Consider the following 19921-nt stretch of genomic DNA (forward strand, 5'->3'; position numbering starts at 1 on the left):
GGTGATTAAAAATAGCCCGAGTACATCGGTTCTTCCTAACCTGCTATTTTATAAATCTTGGCCGCTACCTTTCTCTTTATCCGAAGCCTGGAGGTGCCCCTACGCGTATGGAAAAATGCAAGGATCTGCGCTGCGTCGACACTTCCTGTAGCACACCAGTCACTCTCTACGCCTCGTCTCGTTTCATCCCCAGATTATACCAGACTGTCTATCCTACTTTTTGGTATGCCTGCTAAATAATCACGATGAGAAAACGAGCTTACATTTTGATACCCGGTATTCCTTTACTCTTATTTGTACTCCACTGCGGTTCTGTCAGGGCGCCATCCTGCATCACACGCGCACACGCAATCAGTGTTGTTTACCTTCGCGCTCGATACGGCAGTTGTTGTCTCACTTTTCGCGTTCGGTGTTTTCCTCGAAAACATTCGTTGTGGCCGAAAACACTACGGCACAAGGGTAGTATTTACACGAAAATGGTGAAATAGATGTCAAACAAGGTACTTTAATATGTCCAATATATATCGCACCCTTTGCTCGCCAGGTATCAGTTTTCATATCTCTATTTATCACAAACCGCCGTTTATTTTTGTTCTCGAAAAATCAGTTTTTCGGCGAAAACCCGTGTTGACGCCCGATTATTACTCGTTCGGGACGCTTGTTGTGGTGAGCACGTTTCTTTTTGCGCACGGTCTGTCTCAAAAAATCTGCCCTATATCTGCAAAACGTAACCACTGAGTACCTCACCATCTTGCTCTGCACTCAGCCTTTTCTATAGATACAAGTTCTAGCGCTTTGCATCGGCTACTTATTGACACCAGCGGTATATCAGGATACACCGCACCCACACATTCCGAGCCATGCCAGTAAGTACTACTTGGGCGGCAACCTCTCTTCTGACCTCGATACTAACCTCCAGGTCACACGTTCGCACATCATCGACGAAAACGCGCTCGAGCGGTTGAATAAAAGCAAAACAGAGGAGTTCAAGGAGCAACCTGGACGGATAGCATTGACAGATGTTGTGACACAGCAGCCACGCGCGTTGGGTGAGCGGCCGGGAGCACACGCACGCGCGCACCCCGCATCAAAGCTCGATGTTAAAAAGGACGAGGAGAAACCAGAGGAGAGCCGTGCCAGCTTGAAGCGGTCGGCCACATCGTCAGCTATCGCACCGCAGACACGTGTGCCGCAGCAGGAGTTCAAGAAGACCAAAATTGACTATGTGTGGGAGGACTTGGACGAGGAGGACCACGACGATCCTCTAATGGTGAGTGAGTACGTTGTGGACATCTTCAAGTATCTCCATGTCTTGGAGCGCAAGACGCTTCCGGACCCGCTTTATCTCTCGCGTCAGCGCAACCTCCGGCCGAAGATGCGCTCCATCTTGGTCGACTGGATGGTGGAGGTGCATTTGCGCTTCCGGTTACTTCCCGAGACGTTGTTTCTCGCGATCAACATCATGGACCGCTTCATGTCGAAGGAAGCAGTCCAGGTGGACAAGTTGCAGTTGCTTGCGACGGGCTCGTTGTTTATTGCAGCCAAGTACGAGGAGGTCTATTCGCCATCGGTAAAAAACTACGCCTACGTCACCGACGGTGGATACAACGAAGATGAGATCTTGCAGGCGGAAAAATACATTCTCCAGATTTTGGAGTACGACTTGTCGTACCCTAACCCGATGAACTTCTTGAGACGCATCTCCAAGGCAGACGACTACGACGTCCAGAGCCGCACTATTGGCAAGTACTTGCTTGAAATTTCGGTCATCGACCACCGCTTTATCGGCCATTTGCCGTCGTTGTGTGCGGCCGCGGCGATGTATGTCGCGCGCAAGATGTTGGGCCGACACGCGTGGGGTGGCAACCTCATCCACTACAGCGGTGGCTACAAGGAGGACGACATGGCAGAGGTGGTAGATATGTTGATGGAGTACTTGGTGCTGCCAATCATGCACGAGGAGTTCTTTAAGAAGTATGCCTCCAAAAAGTTCATGAAGGCCTCCATCTTGGCCCGTTCCTGGGCCAAGAAGGTCGTCGCCGACGGCAAGTCCGAGGAAACCCTCTAATGCATCTTTCACTTCGTTTCCCCCGCTTTAATGTCTTTTTCAATACCCGTAATGTCGAACTAATGTAGACCAATATGCTTATTACCCGAATGCCGTTTCCCAGTCTGGTGTGCATCTACTTTTGCCGTCAGCTAAAGTTAAGTGAATCAACAAATTGTTCTGACGGAATGATATTGGATAATCCAGAAAGAGGGCAACCAGGAACGCTGGAAAACACCAACCGTTGGCTATTAATTTATATTTGAGCGTGGCCATGCATAATGGCACTTGGGCGTGACGTCTAAAAGGTTCACGTCGAATTACAACTGAAAGATGAAATTACGTGAGGCTGAATTCCAAGCTTATAAATGTAACAAAACCGGAAGTTTCCATTTAGCCCATATCAAAAAAATAACACCATTTGGGTAACCACACTAGATGCTGTAACTGATAGCATAAAGCCGTTTTATTCATCCTGGCTACTCTACACAAATGCTTTGCAGGACAACCCAAATCATTATAAATCAACAACCACGCTGAAGCGAGGGCCAAAACGTTATTTATTTCTGTCGCTTGCGAGCAGCGCCCGCATCATCGTTTCCTCTCTTGGTGCTCGCGCGGCCGGTGATATCGTTCTCATCGTTGTAAATCCTCCTGTTTGGATAGCGGTACTTGCTACCCTCAAACACATTATCGCACACCCTGGGTATCTCCATAAACCACAGATGGAGCATGGCGGCATCGGCGGTGACTCTCTGCGCCGGGTCAAACTCCAAGAGCTGTGACAAGAGCTGCAAGCCCTTCTTGTTATTTCCACCGATGGAATGGTACCACGCCTTCAAATTGGTTGGGAAGTTCTGGAGATGGGTGTGGGACGTGAGCGTGGTGTACTCAGGGTAGGAAACAAGGTTTGGCCAGTTCTTGGGGGTCGGTGCGCCCAAGATCTCAATGATTTTGGTGAGCTGGTTCTTCTGGAATGGCACCGTCTTCTTGGTGTCCATTTTCGCCTCTTCCCCTTTGAACATCGGCCGGAGTGCGAGAAGCTCGCCAAAAATGCATCCTGTGGCCCAGAGATCGATCGCGGGGGTGTAGTGTCTTCCACCAAGCAAAAGCTCAGGGGCACGGTACCAGATAGTCACGACAACCTTATCGCCAGTGTAGAGTGATTGAACGGGATTGTTGAAGCGCCGCGCGAGCCCTAAATCACCGATCTTTACCACCCCGTCTGCGGTAACCATGATGTTTGCCGGTTTCAAATCGCGGTGGAAGACCCAGTTCTGGTGGAGGTACAGCACGCCGTTGAGGATCTGCCACATAATGGACTTGATAGTGGGCTCAGGAATTGGCTTGAGCTCTGGGTGCGAGTGATAGTGGATGATCTGGAGCAAGTCGTGTTCTGCGAACTCAAACACCATATAGATGGACTTTTGCTCCAAAAGGATTTCCGTGAGGTTGGTTATGTTTTTGTGCAGAAGCTCACGGCAAAGCGACATCTCGCGGCACGCAGACTGGGAGATGCCGGTGTAGTGGGTGATTTCACCGCCACCTTCTTTTTCGTTCTTGAACTTTTTGATCGCAAAGATACCCGCGTTGAGTTTGTCTTTAGATTTGGCCTTGTAGACACGGCCATAGGTCCCGGCAGCAATATAGCCAACGATGGAGTACTTCTGGAGGACGGTTTTCTTCTGTGCATCTTTGCGTGCGCGGTACGGTGCGAGGGTGAAGATGTTGGCAGGCGCCATCATCGGTTGGCGGTTCATAATGAGCCAGGGGTGTAGTCAAAGGCGAGGAGTGAGTGGTAGTGCCTGAGGCGAGGGGCGAAACTTTTAACCTGGTATGGGGTAGCGGAAGGATCACCGGAAATGTATGAATATGAAACAAACGAGCTAGACTCAAACAGAGGTAGTTATATGCTAAAAATCAATGTCAAAGTCTGAGGAAATTGCCTTCGTAAATCTCAGTTGCAGTCTTGGCGAGCTGTGGACTGAGAGCCTTAGGTTGAAACAAAGAATTGGACGTGGCCTGGGTTGGGAATTCTGTAAAGGCGTCAGATTTCACGGGGGGATACGTATAATCGAGTGCGCTTGGGTTAGAAAGACAAATAACGGAGGAATAGTTTGGAGGACCGGGTCCAGATTGAATGGCACTGGTTTAAAGGGAGGTGGAACGTCCAATCAAAAATTTAGGGAAATACTGGCCGAATGAGCAACAGATTCGAAGCAGACACGGGAGAGAGACTGCGTTTATATTTCAGTTATCTGCTGGATATGATGCAATGCTAGAATGCTAGAGTCTCAGTGAATGTGACCTGTGGAAGTGGAGAATCGCCGGGATGCAATATAGCCGACGTAAGATGGAAGTCAGCCGTGGAAGGAAGCTCAAGCGGTCTCTAAAGGTGTGGATATTAAGGTAGAATGCAAAGGAATGAGACCAGTATCATAGTCAGTCGGTGCTTTTACCTGTTCGATGATCCTGGATGGGGCTCAGACAGGCGATAAGATTTTGTGGAGGTAGCACGACTTTCTGTATTGATTAGGTAGGGCACGATACAGAATGTCAGTCAGGGATACAAAAGTATAGACTAATTACGCCTTTAAGATCATTAGTTTAGGCCGTTTAGCTAGATATTTTTGGGAATAGACAATGTCTTCAGAAGTTGGTGGCACCCATCTCCCAATGCAAGTTGTACATGTGACCAGCCTTGGATGGCTTCGCATCGTAACAAAAGAAATGTTACAATCTGTCATATATTAAGCACTGGCTGATAAATTGCCGTTAAGACGGAAACAATTAAATTTCATGTTCAATGGCCTGGCATCTGCTATCAAGGGTATGGGCAATAAAATGCTACGCCTCTAAACACCGACGGCTTGGATTTAAACGCAAATCCCCACCGCTTCCCTTACACCCAAGCGTGTTTGTCCTTTATTACCATATTTACAGAGCTTCGACCGAGAACTTACAACTATATCGGCCCTTCTTAAATCTTTGTCAGTCTGATCGGACGGCGCTTACCGTCACCGCCCACAAGCGCTTTGAAGATCTTGCCCCAAGGTTCGACAAACCAGCGCGAAACTACCGGAGTCAAGGCCACAGAGAGCATCACGCGGAGCGGCATCAACATCTTGGTGATGGCGTACGCGTTTGCACCCTGCACAATTAATTTGCCTTTGTCGACCACGGCCCAGTATTTGAAGATACCGTTTTCGATGTCAACGTAGCCCTTGAGCATATCCACGCCGTGTTCAATCGCCCAGACAGGTGCAAAGTTGACCGGTACGTAGTCGAAGCGGTTGAAGAGGTACCATAAACCCATAAGGGGAACGATCGCAGAGAGCTCGTGCAAGATGACAAAGGTGATGACGTGACAGTACGGTGCATGTGCGAAGCGTTGTGCGTAGGGGAGCAAAAACTTGGGCACACGCTTGAGAATTTTGTGGTTTTGGATGAACTCAGCCGAGAGCGGCGTGGGTTCTTCTCGCTTCTTGAACGAGATATGGGATAAGAAACCACGCTTCGGCTGCGCATTCTGACGGATGTCAGCTGCCTGTGGGGATGTGGTGGGTGCGGTCGGATGGATTTCATGTTCAAGCTGGTCTTTCTGGTCTGGCTTGAGGAAGCGTGTACAGGGAGCAGAGTGAAAGGTTCTGACACCAAGCAAGCTAGAGGCGAGCGAGCGCAGCACATGGAGTGTTGATATGTGACACACACGAAGCGTAGTGGAGAGCGAAAACATTATTATCTATTTATTGATCTCTAAAGAATGATACAGAAGTAATTTAAGAGACCATACTAACCGCTGTCTAAAGTGCTGTAAAGTCTGTCTCGCCTGGGGTGCAGACTATAGAGGACATGTTTTTTTTTGCCGGTGATGCACGACCTTGGTGTGCATGTCTCAACACCGGCTACTGTTGACAACGGGATTAATTAATTTACTTTGCCACATAATCAAAGCTAACTATGGCGTAGCAATTCTATTAGTTATAAAAAGGCTATAAGATAGGAAAAAATATCCCCTTAATTGCAGATTGGTGAAACAAAAAATCGTTACATTCCACTGATCTGTAAGTTCGTCATTGTATACTTTAAGCCTAGCGGCTTCTCCTGCTGGCACATTTTCACCCATTCTACCACTCTAATCACACAACTCTAGTTCAGCCAACGGGTGTTTAATTAGATAACCTATGTATACGTCGAATACCTATATATTCTAGCACCTAACTACCCCCTTACGACTAAATCCCTTATATCTCTTACATACCACGGCTAGACCTTAAATCATCAGCCTGTCCTGCACGTACATTTTTCACTCTAAAACGCTCCACAAAACTCTCCGTCTCAATCTTCTCTTTTCCCCTCCACTTCTCTCTATATGTTGAGATTTGCGCGCCGTTACGCGACAGGGGTCGATGCCCACAAATACTCCTCAACGCTTCGTTTACCCACGACCACCTTCCCTTCCAAGCCAGACACCATCACTTACATCCCCCAGTGCTCCACGGAGTTGTACGAGTGGCAGGAACGGCTCCCGATCGAGCCAGACGGGTCAAACCTCTTTGTGTTTCACGATGGGCCGCCGTATGCGAACGGGGATCTTCATCTCGGTCACTCTCTTAACAAGGTGCTCAAGGACACGATCAACCGGTGGCAGTTGATGCGCTACAACAAACGCGTGTTTTACCGCGCGGGCTGGGATTGCCACGGATTACCGATCGAGATGAAGGCACTCGAAGCGCTCAAGAAACGCAAGGTGAAGGCATCGGACATGACAGCTGTGCAGATCCGTCACCACTGCGAACAGCTCGCGCGCGCAACCATTGAGGTCCAGAAGGCACAGTTCCAGCAGTTAGGGATCATGGCAGATTTTAAGACTCCATACATCACACTAAACCCGGGGTATGAGGCGGACCAGTTGGATATTTTCGCCCTGTTATATGAAAAGGGCTTGGTTTCACGCCAGGAGAAGCCCGTGTTCTGGAGTTGCGAGACCCACACGGCGCTAGCCGAGGGTGAGCTCGAATACAACGAGGCCCACAAGTCTAAGACGACGTACCTCGTATTTCCGATTAAAAAAGTTACGCCAGAGTTGCAAGCGGTGTTGGAAAAGCACCAGATCCCACAGGAAACGCTCAGCGCGTTGATATGGACGTCAACACCATGGACAATAGCCGCAAACCAGGCTATTTGTGTTAATGCCAACTTCGATTACGGTATTGTGAGAACCCTTCGGGGTAATTTAATTGTTGCCAAGGCGCTTATCGAGCAGGTTGCAGAGCTTTCTTCCGACACCTCCATCTTAGACATTACCATTCCGGGTACTGCGTTGGTCGCTGCCACCTACACCAACCCCATCATTCTTTCCAGCGAGTTTCCCATCCTTCACGGTGAACACGTAACCGACTCTACCGGTACTGGCTTGGTTCATACGGCGCCAGGTCACGGTAATGACGACTACTTCGTCGGGCTAGCTAACAGCCTCCCTATCCACTCACCAGTGAACAACTACGGGCAGTACACGGCTGCACTTCCTGCAGGTTTTGAGCCGCTCTTAGGACTCAAGGTCTTGAAGGAGGGTACCGCCAAGATGCTCGAGATGCTAGAAGAAGCCAAGATGGTCTACCATCGCAATGACGGGTATGTCCATTCCTACCCGTACGATTGGAGATCAAAACAGCCCATCATCATCCGAGCTACCCCGCAATGGTTCATCAATGTGGATCGAATCAAAGATCAAGCGATGCGTGCATTGGAACACGTGGAGTTCAAACCGCCTCATGCGCGCAAACGCTTACAGGCCTTTGTGGGCAACCGAGCGGAATGGTGCATTTCACGCCAGCGCTCGTGGGGTGTTCCGCTCCCGATGGTGTACCACAAGTCCACCGGGGCGCCGCTCTTGGAGCTCGAGGTGGTTAAGTACACAATTGAGCAGATCAAGAAACTCGGGACGAACGAGTGGTTTGCTGAAGATTCCATGAAGCGTTGGCTTCCAGAGCATCTCCATCCAGAAGCGGACGATTACTTTAAGGGGAAGGACACTATGGACGTGTGGTTCGACTCGGGGTCGTCGTGGAAGGTTGTAGAGACGTTTTTGAAGGAGAATAACATCTTGGACCCGGCCAAGATCTATGCGGATATCTATCTCGAGGGCTCAGACCAGCACAGAGGCTGGTTCCAATCGTCGTTACTCACTAGAATCGCGGCTGGGAGCACGCTTCCTCCATACAAGCAGATTGTGACCCATGGGTTTACGGTCGACGGAAAAGGGGCAAAGATGTCGAAATCGTTGGGGAATATCATCACACCTGAGACGATCATCCACGGGGGCCACACCAAATCTCATGGCCATATCAAGGCAATTGGGGTAGACGGGTTGCGTTTGATGATCGCCAACTCAGACTACACCCGCGATATGGTGATCAACCTGTTTGGCTTGAAGCACGCGGGCGAGAGTTTGCGCAAGTACCGCTTCACGTTAAAGTTCTTGCTCGGTAACTTGAACGGCTTCCGGGTTGAGGACATGGTGGATGTGACGCAGCTTCTGCCGTTGGACCGCTACGTGATGTCGAAACTCCATACGCTCCAGACGACATGTGCACTGTTGTACGACGAGCACGACTTTTCCAAGGTCCAGCAGGAAATGACCCGTCATATGGCCCAGGACTTGAGTGCCACCTACTTTGATATCATCAAGGATACAATGTATCTGGAAGACCCAGTTTCTGTACAGAGACGAGCCATCCAGACGACGCTCGTACACATCTACAAGACATACGTATCGTTGTTGTCACCAATCATGCCCGCTCTCACGCACGAGTGTTGGCAACACTCTCCGGTGCATGTCACTCAAGGTGCCAGATCACCGTTCATGCTCAATAATTGGGCGCAGTTTGCGGTGCCAGAGACGTATAAAGACGCTGACATCGAGCACAGATTCGATTCCGTCGTATGGAAGGTCAGAAAAGAGGTCAATCGCTTAAGCGAGCTTGGTAGAAAGAAAAACGATGGGGTGGTACAGCATTCGCAGAAGTGCGATCTCCATGTGATGACCGCTACTCCGGAATTACTCGACGGCACTACCGCCGCTTACTTCGGTGTCGCCAAGGTCTATGTCAATCAGCGGGCAGTGACTGGTGAATACTCCAGCGAGCTTTTGTTGGACGGAGGAAAGATGGAGGTCAGTCTTGTTCCGTCCACTATGCACAGCTGCCCGAGATGCTGGAACTACACCGCCGAGAAGGAGGATCATTTGTGTGGGAGATGCGAAGGGGTGTTGAGGCTTAGCCAGTAGGTAATGGGTAGCCATCGAGGTGACATGTATATAGTAATGAATAATTGAAGACAAGCATAGATAGGATACCTAGTGGGGAAGCGTTCAATTGAAAGTTGCATGTGGTCTTCCTATAAAACAATTTAGCGGGAATGATTGATATCCGAACTTTATCTTTTGAGTGCTGCAACGGAAAAATGTCACTTGAACGGGGTTTGTCATTCCTACTGCCTCACAATTGATCGATACGGCTACAGCTGTGTAAGGCCACACATGAAGGACATAATTCGGTATGTAAATACCGTTATATGCCAGCATGTTTCTAAATCTACAATTCTTTCCAATCAATGAGTGTAATAGACAGGAAAACCGGTGTGACTACAATTTTCGGGTCTGAAAACTACCAACATGTTGCCGATAGAAAAAGGTATGGGTTTAAACTTGTTGACACCCCATCATAGCGAGATGGGATATAAAGAGGGCGATTATGGGAGAATACACTCATAGCAGCAAACTACAAGATACCTAGGACCAATTATTGAACTGCCAACGAGTAGCCATCACATTCCGGATGTTGTAGCAAAATGAATGCTCAGTTTGCGCCAAAGAAAACTTCCGTTCACAAAGACAAGAAAACTCCTACCGTGCCTTTACCAGACAAGGGGTTCTCAGAAAACTCCGTAAATAAACCCCATACGTATAACTGAAGATACGAACTATCTCAAAGACTAAGCGCCCTCACTATTCTTGACCCTCGCCCAGCAGTTGCCACAAAGTTGACACTTTAGAGAAACTGCGCCACCTCTCGTACTTATTAAGAAACTGCGCCACAACACATATCAGCCCTGTTTAGGTCCTACCTCTACGCTATTCCAGGACACAGTAGTCCAGTGAATCAAGAAATAAGCCCGGTCCTACATTCGGATTATTACTGATACTCATCAACCCAGTCTATTACTAAGCCGTCGTATATCGCACCCGCGGCACTTCGCCACTTTTCTTCTCGAGCGTTCGCGTGCCGGTCTTTACGAGCGAAACGAACGCGAAAAACCGGCATATAAATAAGGCGTCCCCTGTTGATACCTCTCCTTTTTTCATCTTCCCCCCTATACCACAATGTCCTCCTCTACCGTCTATATCGTCGCTACCGCGCGTACTCCAATTGGCTCCTTCCAGGGTGGCCTCTCATCCCTTTCGTACTCCGACATTGGCGCCCACGCCGTCACCGCTGCCCTCGCCAAGGTCCCACAAATCAAGCCAACTGACGTTGAAGAGATCTTCTTCGGTGGTGTTTTGCAGGCCAACGTCGGGCAGGCCCCAGCTAGACAGGTTGCCATCAAGGCCGGGTTGGGTGAAGACACCGTCGCCACCACCATTAACAAGGTATGTGCGTCCGGTATGAAGGCCATCGTCCTTGCGGCCCAGACCATCATAACCGGGACGGCCGATATTGTTATCGCCGGTGGTGCCGAGTCCATGTCTAATACCCCATACTATATTCCTTCTGCCAGAGGCGGTGCCCGCTTCGGTGACTCTGCCCTCGTGGATGGGATCCTGAAGGATGGGTTGATGGACGCCTACGACGGCCAGGCTATGGGTGTGGCCGCCGAGAAGTGTGCGGAGGACCAGGGCTTTTCGCGTGAGGACCAGGACAACTTTGCTATTGACTCGTACAAGAAGGCCCAGAGGGCTACCGCCAACGGCAAGTTCGCCGCAGAGATTGCCCCAGTCACCATTAAGGGCTTCAGAGGCAAACCAGATGTGGTTGTGTCTGTCGACGAAGAGATCAAGAACTTGAACGAGGACAAATTGAGAGCTGCCAGAACCGTTTTCAAGAAGGATGGCACTGTTACCGCGCCAAATGCCTCCCCAATCAACGACGGTGGCGCTGCTTTGGTGCTTGTATCCGCTGCCAAGGTTGAGGAGTTGGGCTTAAAGCCAATCGCTAAGATCATTGGTTGGGGTGATGCTGCCAGATCCCCTGTTGACTTCACCATTGCTCCAGCCTTGGCCGTTCCAAAGGCCTTGAAGCACGCCGGCATTTCTGCCGCCGACGTCGACTTCTTCGAGTTGAACGAGGCCTTCTCTGTCGTCGGCTTAGCCAACGCTAAGTTGTTGGACATTCCTGCCGAAAAGTTAAACGTGTACGGTGGTGCCGTTGCCATCGGCCACCCATTGGGCTGTTCCGGGGCCAGAGTCGTCGTCACCTTGGCCACTGTGTTGGCCCAAGAAGGCGGTAAGATCGGTGTTGCCGGTATCTGTAACGGTGGTGGTGGTGCCTCCGCCATTGTGATTGAGAAGATCTAAAAAGGGGGATAGCTACTTGCGAATAAAACTAACATAATTGGGATTATAGAAAACGGTAGCGTAAGTGAGTACTTGATTAGGAATACGCTCTAAGAAGGATGAGACCGGTACATGAATCTATAGTTAAAGCTCTCTATAGTGGTTTATGCTGTCAGTAATATAATCCAGTTCAAATAGTTGGGATACCTCATGGATTCTTGATATAGACTTAGTTCGTGCCTTAAAAATGTATTAGATTGCTACGCCAGATACTTGTTTGATATTGAAATCCATCATTATTTCGATTCATACCTAATGCTGATCACTGGCTAGCGTGCCTGCTCTTAACGTGACTTTTGCCTTGCTCACTCATATGTGTGCAATCCTAGTCTCACTACTTTACAGAGGCTCACAAGTAAGCCATCCCGTGGCGCTATATACAAGATTTGATATATACATCTATAATACACGAATCTAGGACAGTCTATCTTCGCTGACCCTTAGGCCTGGACTTGGGCTTATCCCCTTTCTTCGCCCAACTTCCACTCCCTCCATTCTTACCCTTCCACTGCGTCCGTTTAATCACCTTCAAGCACGCCAATTCTTCCATGATGCGTTTCTCGCACACATGCTTCAAGTCAGTGACGCCTTCGCGATCGACGAAGAAGTTCGGGTAGCGATACGAGAACCACAAGAAGAGCGAGATCGCGCGGTGCATGATTTCCAACTGAGTGAGCACGTTTTCATTGCCAGTAGGCTGCGTCACGCGCAAGCTATCAATGGGGAGATTACTGTAGTCGAGGATCTGGGTGGTGGCACCGCTGATCACAGTGCGCACAAAGCTCTGGAAGAGTTCTTTCTCGGCCGCAGCCTTATCGGAGCACTTGGCGGGAGAAGTGGCGAATTTGAGCACGTCGCTGACCATGATGGGCTGCGCGTGGCGTGTGGTTATGTCTTCGAGCGCGATGGCGATTTCCATGCGCGGGCGCAACGAGGAAATTTCATAGTTGGCAGAGTTCTTGACGTCTTTTTGGAAGGCCGCAAGGACCTGCGAGAAGGTGGCAGAGTGAGGGAACTCTGAGATATAGCGCGCAAAGATGGGGTCAGATGGCCAGAGAGACGCTCGGGTGAGGTAGTGGATAGGCGCAGCCATCCCAGTACGAACGGTTTTGAGCTGGGAGTGAGAAAAGGCTGTGACAACCCCGGGGGGATCCGCAGGGAGGTTAACCGAACGATTTGAAATTTGCAGATTTGCCTTCGGCAAAGATGCAGCCTCAGCATCAGGGACAGAGATAGAAGCAAACTTACTACCAGCCGAGCCATAACCGCTAATAGACCTTCCTTCGGGGGCCCGGTTTACGGGTGCTACTCTGTAACGACCCGCTCTCCCCCCTATCTGCTTGATCTGTGGCGGTGAAACGACCTCCATCTCCTCCCCATTGAACTTATCCACCGCGGAAAATACAATCCGCTTGATCTTCAAGTTTAAACCCATCCCTACGGCATCGCTCGCCACCAAAATATCGTACTTCCCGGTATTAAACCCGTCCGACTGCGCGTTACGCGTCTCCGGAGGCAACGCACCGTACACCACTGCGCACTTGTACATAGTCTGCTCTTCAATCTTCTGGCGGAGCTCTAAGATGCCGCGCTTACTGAAGGCGATGACTGCGTCGCCAGGCATCAAGCTGCGGATGTTAACAAAGCGGTTGGACACCTCCAACTTTCCCAAACGTTCATAGTGGTTGATCTCGAGAGCGTCGCCCGTGATCTCTACCAACTTCTTGATCAATGGAACCGCACTTGCCTCGCCACAGAGGTGTATCTCGCGCGCCTTGACCCCCAAGAACGCATTTGTCCAGGCGAACCCGCGATACTCATCCGCAATCATCTGGATCTCATCGAGCACGCATACCTCCATCTCGTTGCGTAAGTCAATCATCTCCACCGTTCCCGACGAGATCCCCGCGGGGTTTCCGTAGCGGTCCAAGTCGGGGATGATCTCCTCACCTGTGATAAGGTTACACCGGATTCCTTTCGCGCGCATGCGCTCGTAGATCTCACGTCCGAGGAGCCGCAACGGCCCCGCAAAGTAGCCGGTCGCCGCGCGCTCCAAGCGAAGGAGCGCACGGTATGTCTTACCTGAGTTGGTCGGCCCTACATGCATGATCACCTTGCGGCGGATTTTGCGTGCCTCCGGGAACCATTCCGCGGGGTTCAGGATATCGATGTTGAGCTTACGCGGCGGTATCTGCGCGATTTTTGCCGGAACGAGGTATTGGTAGTAAAGGTGCTGGAGAATGTGCGTCAACTGGGCAGGCTGAGTGGGGAGATTGTGATGGCTGGCAAGGGAGGATGGAAAAGAGTTATTGTAGGTAGAGAGGATGAGGTTGGCGCAGCTGGAAGGGTCGGGGAGAATGAAATCCGCAAGGTTCGTTGCAGGTGAGGTCGTGACTGAGGTAGACAGCCCATGAGAGACTGTTGCTGCGTGTTTCAACTGCTGTGTGACGTCTCTCCAGAGCTGGTGAAACTTCGCGTGTTTGACCGCGGTGTTGTTCACAGCAAGGTCGCGGAGAAGCGGCAAAGTGTAAGCATCGGTGTGAACAAGCTCGGCGAGACGGGAAAAGCCCATGGTGATGAACGCTGCCAAAGATGGGGTGATGCCAACGGTAAGTGACCCATCTAAGGCGAGCGCAGACGTTGCCCGAGGTTCTGCGCGCGGCGCTGATTGCAAATCACTTTTTAGTCTGGCCAAACATGGATTGGGCTTTAGATTAGCCAACATTTTAGGAGATTTCGCTTTAGGAGGCACCTCTCTGTATTCACCTCTCGGTAAATCACCTCTTGCTGAAGGGACCGTCTTCAGCTTAATTTGGTACGGCTTGACGTTCTGCTCGAGGAGTGGCGTCATCGAGAGACACCTCACACACCTTAGTGTTGGGGTGCGGGAGAGTCTCATCGTGTATATCTAGGAAAGAGTGGTATATTCCTGTAGCAGCCGAAATGAGCAGCTAGAGCGCTGTCTACTCTTGACATGTTTTACTTGTGGAGGTGTATGAAAATTTCGTATCCTGTACACTGGTTTGCCGCTGTACGGCTAGCAGGGGTTTTGCAGATGGGGAAGCACGTGACAAACTAGCACCATCGGAAGAGAATCGAGACATTCAGGCGTGATTGATACAAGCGTCAGAACATGATTTGGGAAGGAGTTTTTCCGGCCATAAACACGGATTTTGCAGGCGTACTGGAATAATGTGATTTAATAGTTATAAACTATTTGGCATGACTGATTGATTTAAGTATCTGCATGTTTGGTCCTTTAGAAACATGACTACCGGATGATTATGTAGAAAGCAGGTTGTACCCTATAAACCCACAGGAAAGTGTAAAGTTTCAGGAACATTGATATTATCGAATTGGGAATTCAGGAACATAAGATAGTCACCATGAACATTTGTATAAACCCTGAATATTTTCACGATTCTCTAGTTGCCAACTGTAGTTGGACGCACCTGATGGCTAACAAACCCCTGAAGCCCGGACAAATCCCCTAGACTGATCCTAGTGGTGCTTTTCACTCACCCTTACAGAAGAAAAATTCTCACTTGATATATATTAATCAAAGCCACCCGTGTCTAAAGTCACACTAAAATGTATTAATACACACTATCTGTGTCTAAACAGCATAGTAAGCACCCAACTTATAGGGGCTCGCCCGCAGAAGGCCATGGGGACTGATAACCGACGCAGCTTTGGCAGCGTTGCGTTCGCGTCATGCGTAACTTTGGCCAGAATTCGATGCTTTAACTTCCAAGGAACCCATCTGTTCCTGCGGAGTTTATAGCTAAACAACAACCTGGGTAACCTCCACAACCTTCTCGTCAAACATGTCGCACCGGATTGGCATGTCCAACGAATAATACGGGTTCTTCATCACGTAGTCCGCGTAACATTCGTAGATCCGACACAACACCAGCTCCGCCGCGTCCGCCTGCGCACGCGTCCCGGGTGCGGTAACGAGCACGAACTTGAGCCCAGTCACCGTCTGGAACACGTACATTGCGAACGCGTCCGTCTCGAGCGACTTCAAACCCGATGTGTTGCAGTTTCCCGCAACCGCCTTGCCAGTACCAAAAAACCCGGTGTTAGGCGTGGGTGCCGTTGGCGAGATCCGCGACGCAATCGCGTGCACCCCGTGGAGAGTTCCCGCTAGCACAAGATACTCATTCGCGGAGAGTTTGTTGAGGCCTGGACACGGGTCTGTCTGATAGATCAACCCTCCCGCCTTGTTTAGAATATAAAGCGAGTATATTGTCATCAAAGAGATGGGGTAGATATCGTGGTGAGTCTTCAAGAAGTGGAGCGTAGAGTTCGGTTATATGAGTTTTGTAATCCTCTCACCGTTGGATACGCAGCATCGTCACGTGCTTTTGCACGTGAATTCAAAGTAGGTTGGGGTAATGTTACAACAAACGGGTTTAATCGAAGGTTTACCTATGGTTGGGTTTGGTATTCAGTGGGAAAATCCATTACACGGAGTTTTTTCTCTCGTTAAATTCATGCTGACTTGTCCCAATCGTAGCTTAGTCCCTGTTTGAATTAGATGCGATAGTACCAATACTTTCAGTTCTGATCCGATAGTTTCGGAGTTTGCCACAGCTAGAGCTCTAGAACAGGATTAAAATCGACCTAAAGGAAGATCTTTGTCTTTTTATACACTAAACTTTCGTAACTCCAGACTACCAAGAATACATTTTTTGTTTGAGAAGCTTTCAGCTTTCCACTAGTTGCCACAAGGATCATCATGTGACCTCGCACTAATCTTGGTTCTGCATAGAGCAGTGACATACTTGCGGGATCAGTCATTATGATTATGTGTTGGGGTTGTACAACTCCAAAGTATATGATCGCTGAATCCATATAAAAATTCTTGATCCGAAGCTACTCGTCAAGGTCAAGGAACTTTCAAAAACAATAGATAGAACAACCGAGAACTCTCTACAAAGGTCACTGACACTCTACCCACAGTCATTCTGGGAATCCCAAAACAAAACAGATTTTATACCCTTATCAACGCGATTCGTATTCCATCCTCCCGCTTATATAAACTGTGACGAATCAGGCCTATTCCAATCTAGGCCGCAAAAAAGTTAACACCGTGTTCCGCCTTACAGTGTCTCTTCTTTCCTTTCGGGTTTTCACTCGAAGCTTTTCCTCAACCAGATACTCCATGAACTACCTCTTACTGGATATCACCAGTCCCGCGCTTCGCTTCCCACCTGCCATTTTGGCACCATCTCGCACAAGATTTCCCTTCCAATTAGCTATAAACGTTCCGGATGAAGCCAACCTTCCACAGGCTACACTCTTCCAGGTGGTAGACATCTGCAACATCACAGAGCTGCTCATCACCCAGTTAGATAACTGGGAAGCACTACACGACCCCAGCAGTGTATCGGTTGACAAGTTGCGCAATGCCGCCAATACTGGCATCATTCGTAATGTTGATCTTGACGCCAGCGACCAGCCGATACAAGGTCCTCCAAAGCCCTCGTCGTCCAACAACCGCACGCGTACGTTCAAGTTGACTCTCCAGGACACCCTGGGAGCTTTGTGCTACGGATTTGAAATGGAGAAGCTTGCATTCCTAGCGGGGCAGACCATGGGGTCTGATTTCCCCATTACGCTAGGAGCCAAATTAGTGGTCAAGAGTGGAACGTTGATGGTGAAGGGTGTGTTGTTCTTGACAAATGCCAGCGTGGAGTTTCTAGGGGGTGAGATTCCGGCTTTGAATGTAGATTTGGCTAAGAGACAGATTGAAAGACTTAAACAAGAGATCCAGGCAGAAAAAAATAAAACGCCGAGTTAGATCTCAAGAGAGCATGGAAGCTTCGACTATGGTTTATTTTAGATTCCTTAGGGATCAATTTTGTGGTGCTTAGAGAAGGGCCAGCAAGTTTTCAAGAGTTATCCAGTATCATGAACGCTTCCGTTTTTACCAAATGTTACAGATTTTCGGTGCGCTACAAAGTATCAATATGACCTCGGGGGGTATCCGATCTGGTAAATGGTGATACCGCCATGGAATCTCTGGATATCATAGGTCCGCGATTCAACCAATCTTGATGATGTAAAACAAGATGGATATGACCAACAATTCGAGCCTATTAAAAGTCTGAAGCTATGTCGAAAGCTGTTTGGTCGGCAGCAGCGACGGTGGATCTATTTTCCGTTCATAACTGAGCTGTTATCTACGCTATTACACCATACAGTCCACCAAAAATTCTATGAAAGAGAAAAAAAAGGTATGTAAGAAATATGAACAAACTATGGTGACTCCAATGGATAGTGCACACCGTATCGGGTATAGAACAATGCTGAAGAAAAAAGTGTTAAAATAATGTTGGAGTAACGAACTGTCAGACAACCATTCAATAGAGAGACTCCTTAATTGCCCTATATAGTTATCGTACCTTACAACAAAAGCAAGTCCCACAATGCGGTCTCGTTCTTGTAATCATGGTGGACAATGCTCACCAAGTAGTAGTCCTCCAAGACGCTGGCTAACAACGTGTTCGACCTAGAGCCGGGCAGGTAGCATCTGGCCCACTCTTGCCACAAGCTGAACGCTTCGGACTTCCATGCCTTGAAGGACTCCTCCTCAACAATGGTGGTCTGAGCAATCTCTCTGTCTGGGAACACACCCCAGGTAACGGCGTTGACACTCTTTGGAGGTAAGTTCGACTCGAAGAAACTTCCGTTGTCGGCAACGTAGTAGCTCGCCATTTCGTCCTGCTCTAGCTTGGGCTTTAATGTGCACTCCCACTCAGCCTTGGTAATGAATAACTCTACAAATGACTTCTGATAGACATAGCCACCACGCGGACCCCACCCAAAGATTTTGTCCTGAGACTTGGTGCAGTCAGTGGCCGGCTGCGACGCGAGAGAGAACCAACCGCGTTCGTTCAACTCAATCAAATGTTCCTGGATGAGTGCGGTTTCAGGGTTCAAACCACCATCAGCAGAGGCCGCCCATGGCAAATTGGAAATCTTGTTGGTTAAGAAGTCGACAAAGATTTTAGCCAAGTCCTTTGGGTTTTCTGGCCGCCCCCAGAGAGCGACGGCTGCTTCAACAGATACTTTTAAGGACGGCCCATAGCCGTCGATCTCACCGTAGGCCGGGGACCGCGAGTCACCGAATCTCCCGTTGGGAAAGTCGTCCCACGTGGCATCACGACCAAGGGTTCCCTGGCCGGACGAGATGGTTAGCACTCTTTGGTGGTAAGACGAGGATGGCTTGTGAGAGCCAGGCCGCGCATTCGGAGCGTCGTCAAACACCACGGTGTTCTTGAAGGAGCCCGAGTCGGAGCGCTTCTCCCGTACGAGCTTGTTGAGATCGGAGGAGCCGTCAACGTGCAACGTCTCGTTGAAACTCGCAGTGTCAAAGATGCGCTGCAACAACGGTGACTTTTCGACAATCTGCGCCAACGACTTTTCCAAGTTGAGAGTGTAAAAGTGGAACCCGCGCACGCGCTTGTCGGTGCGAGTGTACATCTGCTGGATCACGTCGCACATGACGTCCACCCCTACCTGCTTGACTAAGTTGTCATCTGCCTGGATCTCTGGCGGAAACTGCGCCAAGATGGAGGTAGGAATGGACGCGTGGGAGAGTTTGGACGCACGGTGGAACACGCTGAAGTTGTTGATTGGCATCAATCCCGGGAGAACGATCACGTCCTTGATATCGTCGTTTTCACGGATGGTGTGCTCGAAGGCTAAGAACTTCTCAACATCGTAGATCATTTGCGTGATGACAAAGTCAGCTCCAGCCTTGATTTTCTCTACCAAAAAAGGCATGTCCTTTGCAGGACTCTGTCCGGAAGAGTCGGAGCCCTCGACGTGCCCCTCGGGGTAGGCTGCGACCCCGATGCAGAAAAAGTCACCATGCTGCTTCTTGATGTAACGGACCAAGTCAACGGCGTACTGGAAGTCACTCAGACTGTTGTCCCAACCGAGCTCCTCGCCGCGCGGTGGGTCCCCACGCAACGCGAGAATATTGCGCACGCCCGCGGCCTTCGCGCGCGCCAATGCATCGTCGATGGTTGCGCGCGTCGTGTTTGTGCAGGTTAAGTGCATGCAAGTCGTGAAGCCGAGCTCGCGCTGGCACATGGCGACCAAGTCAAGCGTCTTCGCGCTGGTTGAGCCCCCGGCGCCCCAAGTGACCGTAACAAACAACGGATTGAGCACCGACATGCGGCCCAAACGGGCTAGAAGGTTTTGGAGGCCCTAGAGAGCTGTTAGTATCAAAGATAAACAGGATA

The 19921-nt window shown here is 49.7% G+C and overlaps 9 protein-coding genes across 9 annotated transcripts in view; 4 read left to right on the top strand and 5 right to left on the bottom strand.

Annotated features, from left to right (window-relative positions):
- Positions 1–860: 860 nt before the first annotated feature.
- On the top strand, positions 861–2068 carry CLB2 (B-type cyclin; the record flags this gene model as incomplete). Its single annotated transcript, XM_019130222.1, has 2 exons — positions 861–866; positions 920–2068. 2 exons carry the CDS (start codon positions 861–863, stop codon positions 2066–2068), a joined length of 1155 nt encoding a protein of 384 aa, XP_018987623.1.
- A 539-nt stretch (positions 2069–2607) lies between these two features.
- SSN3 (cyclin-dependent serine/threonine protein kinase) lies at positions 2608–3807 on the bottom strand (the record flags this gene model as incomplete). Its single annotated transcript, XM_019132187.1, has 1 exon — positions 2608–3807. The coding sequence occupies one exon, from the start codon at positions 3805–3807 to the stop codon at positions 2608–2610; it is 1200 nt and encodes a 399-aa protein (XP_018987624.1).
- Positions 3808–5084: 1277 nt separating this feature from the next.
- On the bottom strand, positions 5085–5480 carry BABINDRAFT_27090 (uncharacterized protein; the record flags this gene model as incomplete). The annotated part of the gene is made up of 1 exon (XM_019131398.1): positions 5085–5480. A coding segment is annotated over one exon (396 nt), but the record flags the coding sequence as incomplete, so codon positions are not given.
- Positions 5481–6390: 910 nt separating this feature from the next.
- Positions 6391–9405, top strand: BABINDRAFT_158921 (isoleucine--tRNA ligase). The gene has a single exon (XM_019127356.1). The coding sequence runs from the start codon at positions 6420–6422 to the stop codon at positions 9333–9335; it is 2916 nt and encodes a 971-aa protein (XP_018987626.1). The 5' UTR covers positions 6391–6419; the 3' UTR covers positions 9336–9405.
- A 1020-nt stretch (positions 9406–10425) lies between these two features.
- Positions 10426–11800, top strand: ERG10 (acetyl-CoA C-acetyltransferase). The gene has a single exon (XM_019127357.1). It carries the CDS (start codon positions 10431–10433, stop codon positions 11619–11621), a length of 1191 nt encoding a protein of 396 aa, XP_018987627.1. The 5' UTR covers positions 10426–10430; the 3' UTR covers positions 11622–11800.
- A 100-nt stretch (positions 11801–11900) lies between these two features.
- Positions 11901–14600, bottom strand: SUV3 (ATP-dependent RNA helicase). The gene has a single exon (XM_019127358.1). The coding sequence runs from the start codon at positions 14557–14559 to the stop codon at positions 12085–12087; it is 2475 nt and encodes an 824-aa protein (XP_018987628.1). The 5' UTR covers positions 14560–14600; the 3' UTR covers positions 11901–12084.
- Positions 14601–15199: 599 nt separating this feature from the next.
- On the bottom strand, positions 15200–15925 carry BABINDRAFT_158924 (TRAPP subunit). The gene has a single exon (XM_019127359.1). It carries the CDS (start codon positions 15916–15918, stop codon positions 15445–15447), a length of 474 nt encoding a protein of 157 aa, XP_018987629.1. The 5' UTR covers positions 15919–15925; the 3' UTR covers positions 15200–15444.
- Positions 15926–16830: 905 nt separating this feature from the next.
- On the top strand, positions 16831–17469 carry NCE4 (Nce4p; the record flags this gene model as incomplete). Its single annotated transcript, XM_019132188.1, has 1 exon — positions 16831–17469. One exon carries the CDS (start codon positions 16831–16833, stop codon positions 17467–17469), a length of 639 nt encoding a protein of 212 aa, XP_018987630.1.
- A 302-nt stretch (positions 17470–17771) lies between these two features.
- BABINDRAFT_70456 (methylenetetrahydrofolate reductase (NAD(P)H)) overlaps positions 17772–19921 on the bottom strand; it is a 2469-nt gene continuing 319 nt past the window's right edge. Inside the window, exon 2 of the mRNA XM_019132556.1 lies at positions 17772–19894. Coding sequence (XP_018987631.1) covers positions 18075–19853 — 1779 coding nt within the window. The 5' untranslated portion in view covers positions 19854–19894 and the 3' untranslated portion in view covers positions 17772–18074. The remainder of the gene's footprint in view (positions 19895–19921) is intronic.

The sequence above is a fragment of the Babjeviella inositovora genome, assembly GCF_001661335.1.
Source record: "Babjeviella inositovora NRRL Y-12698 unplaced genomic scaffold BABINscaffold_1, whole genome shotgun sequence".
NCBI classification, from domain to species: domain Eukaryota; kingdom Fungi; phylum Ascomycota; class Pichiomycetes; order Serinales; genus Babjeviella; species Babjeviella inositovora.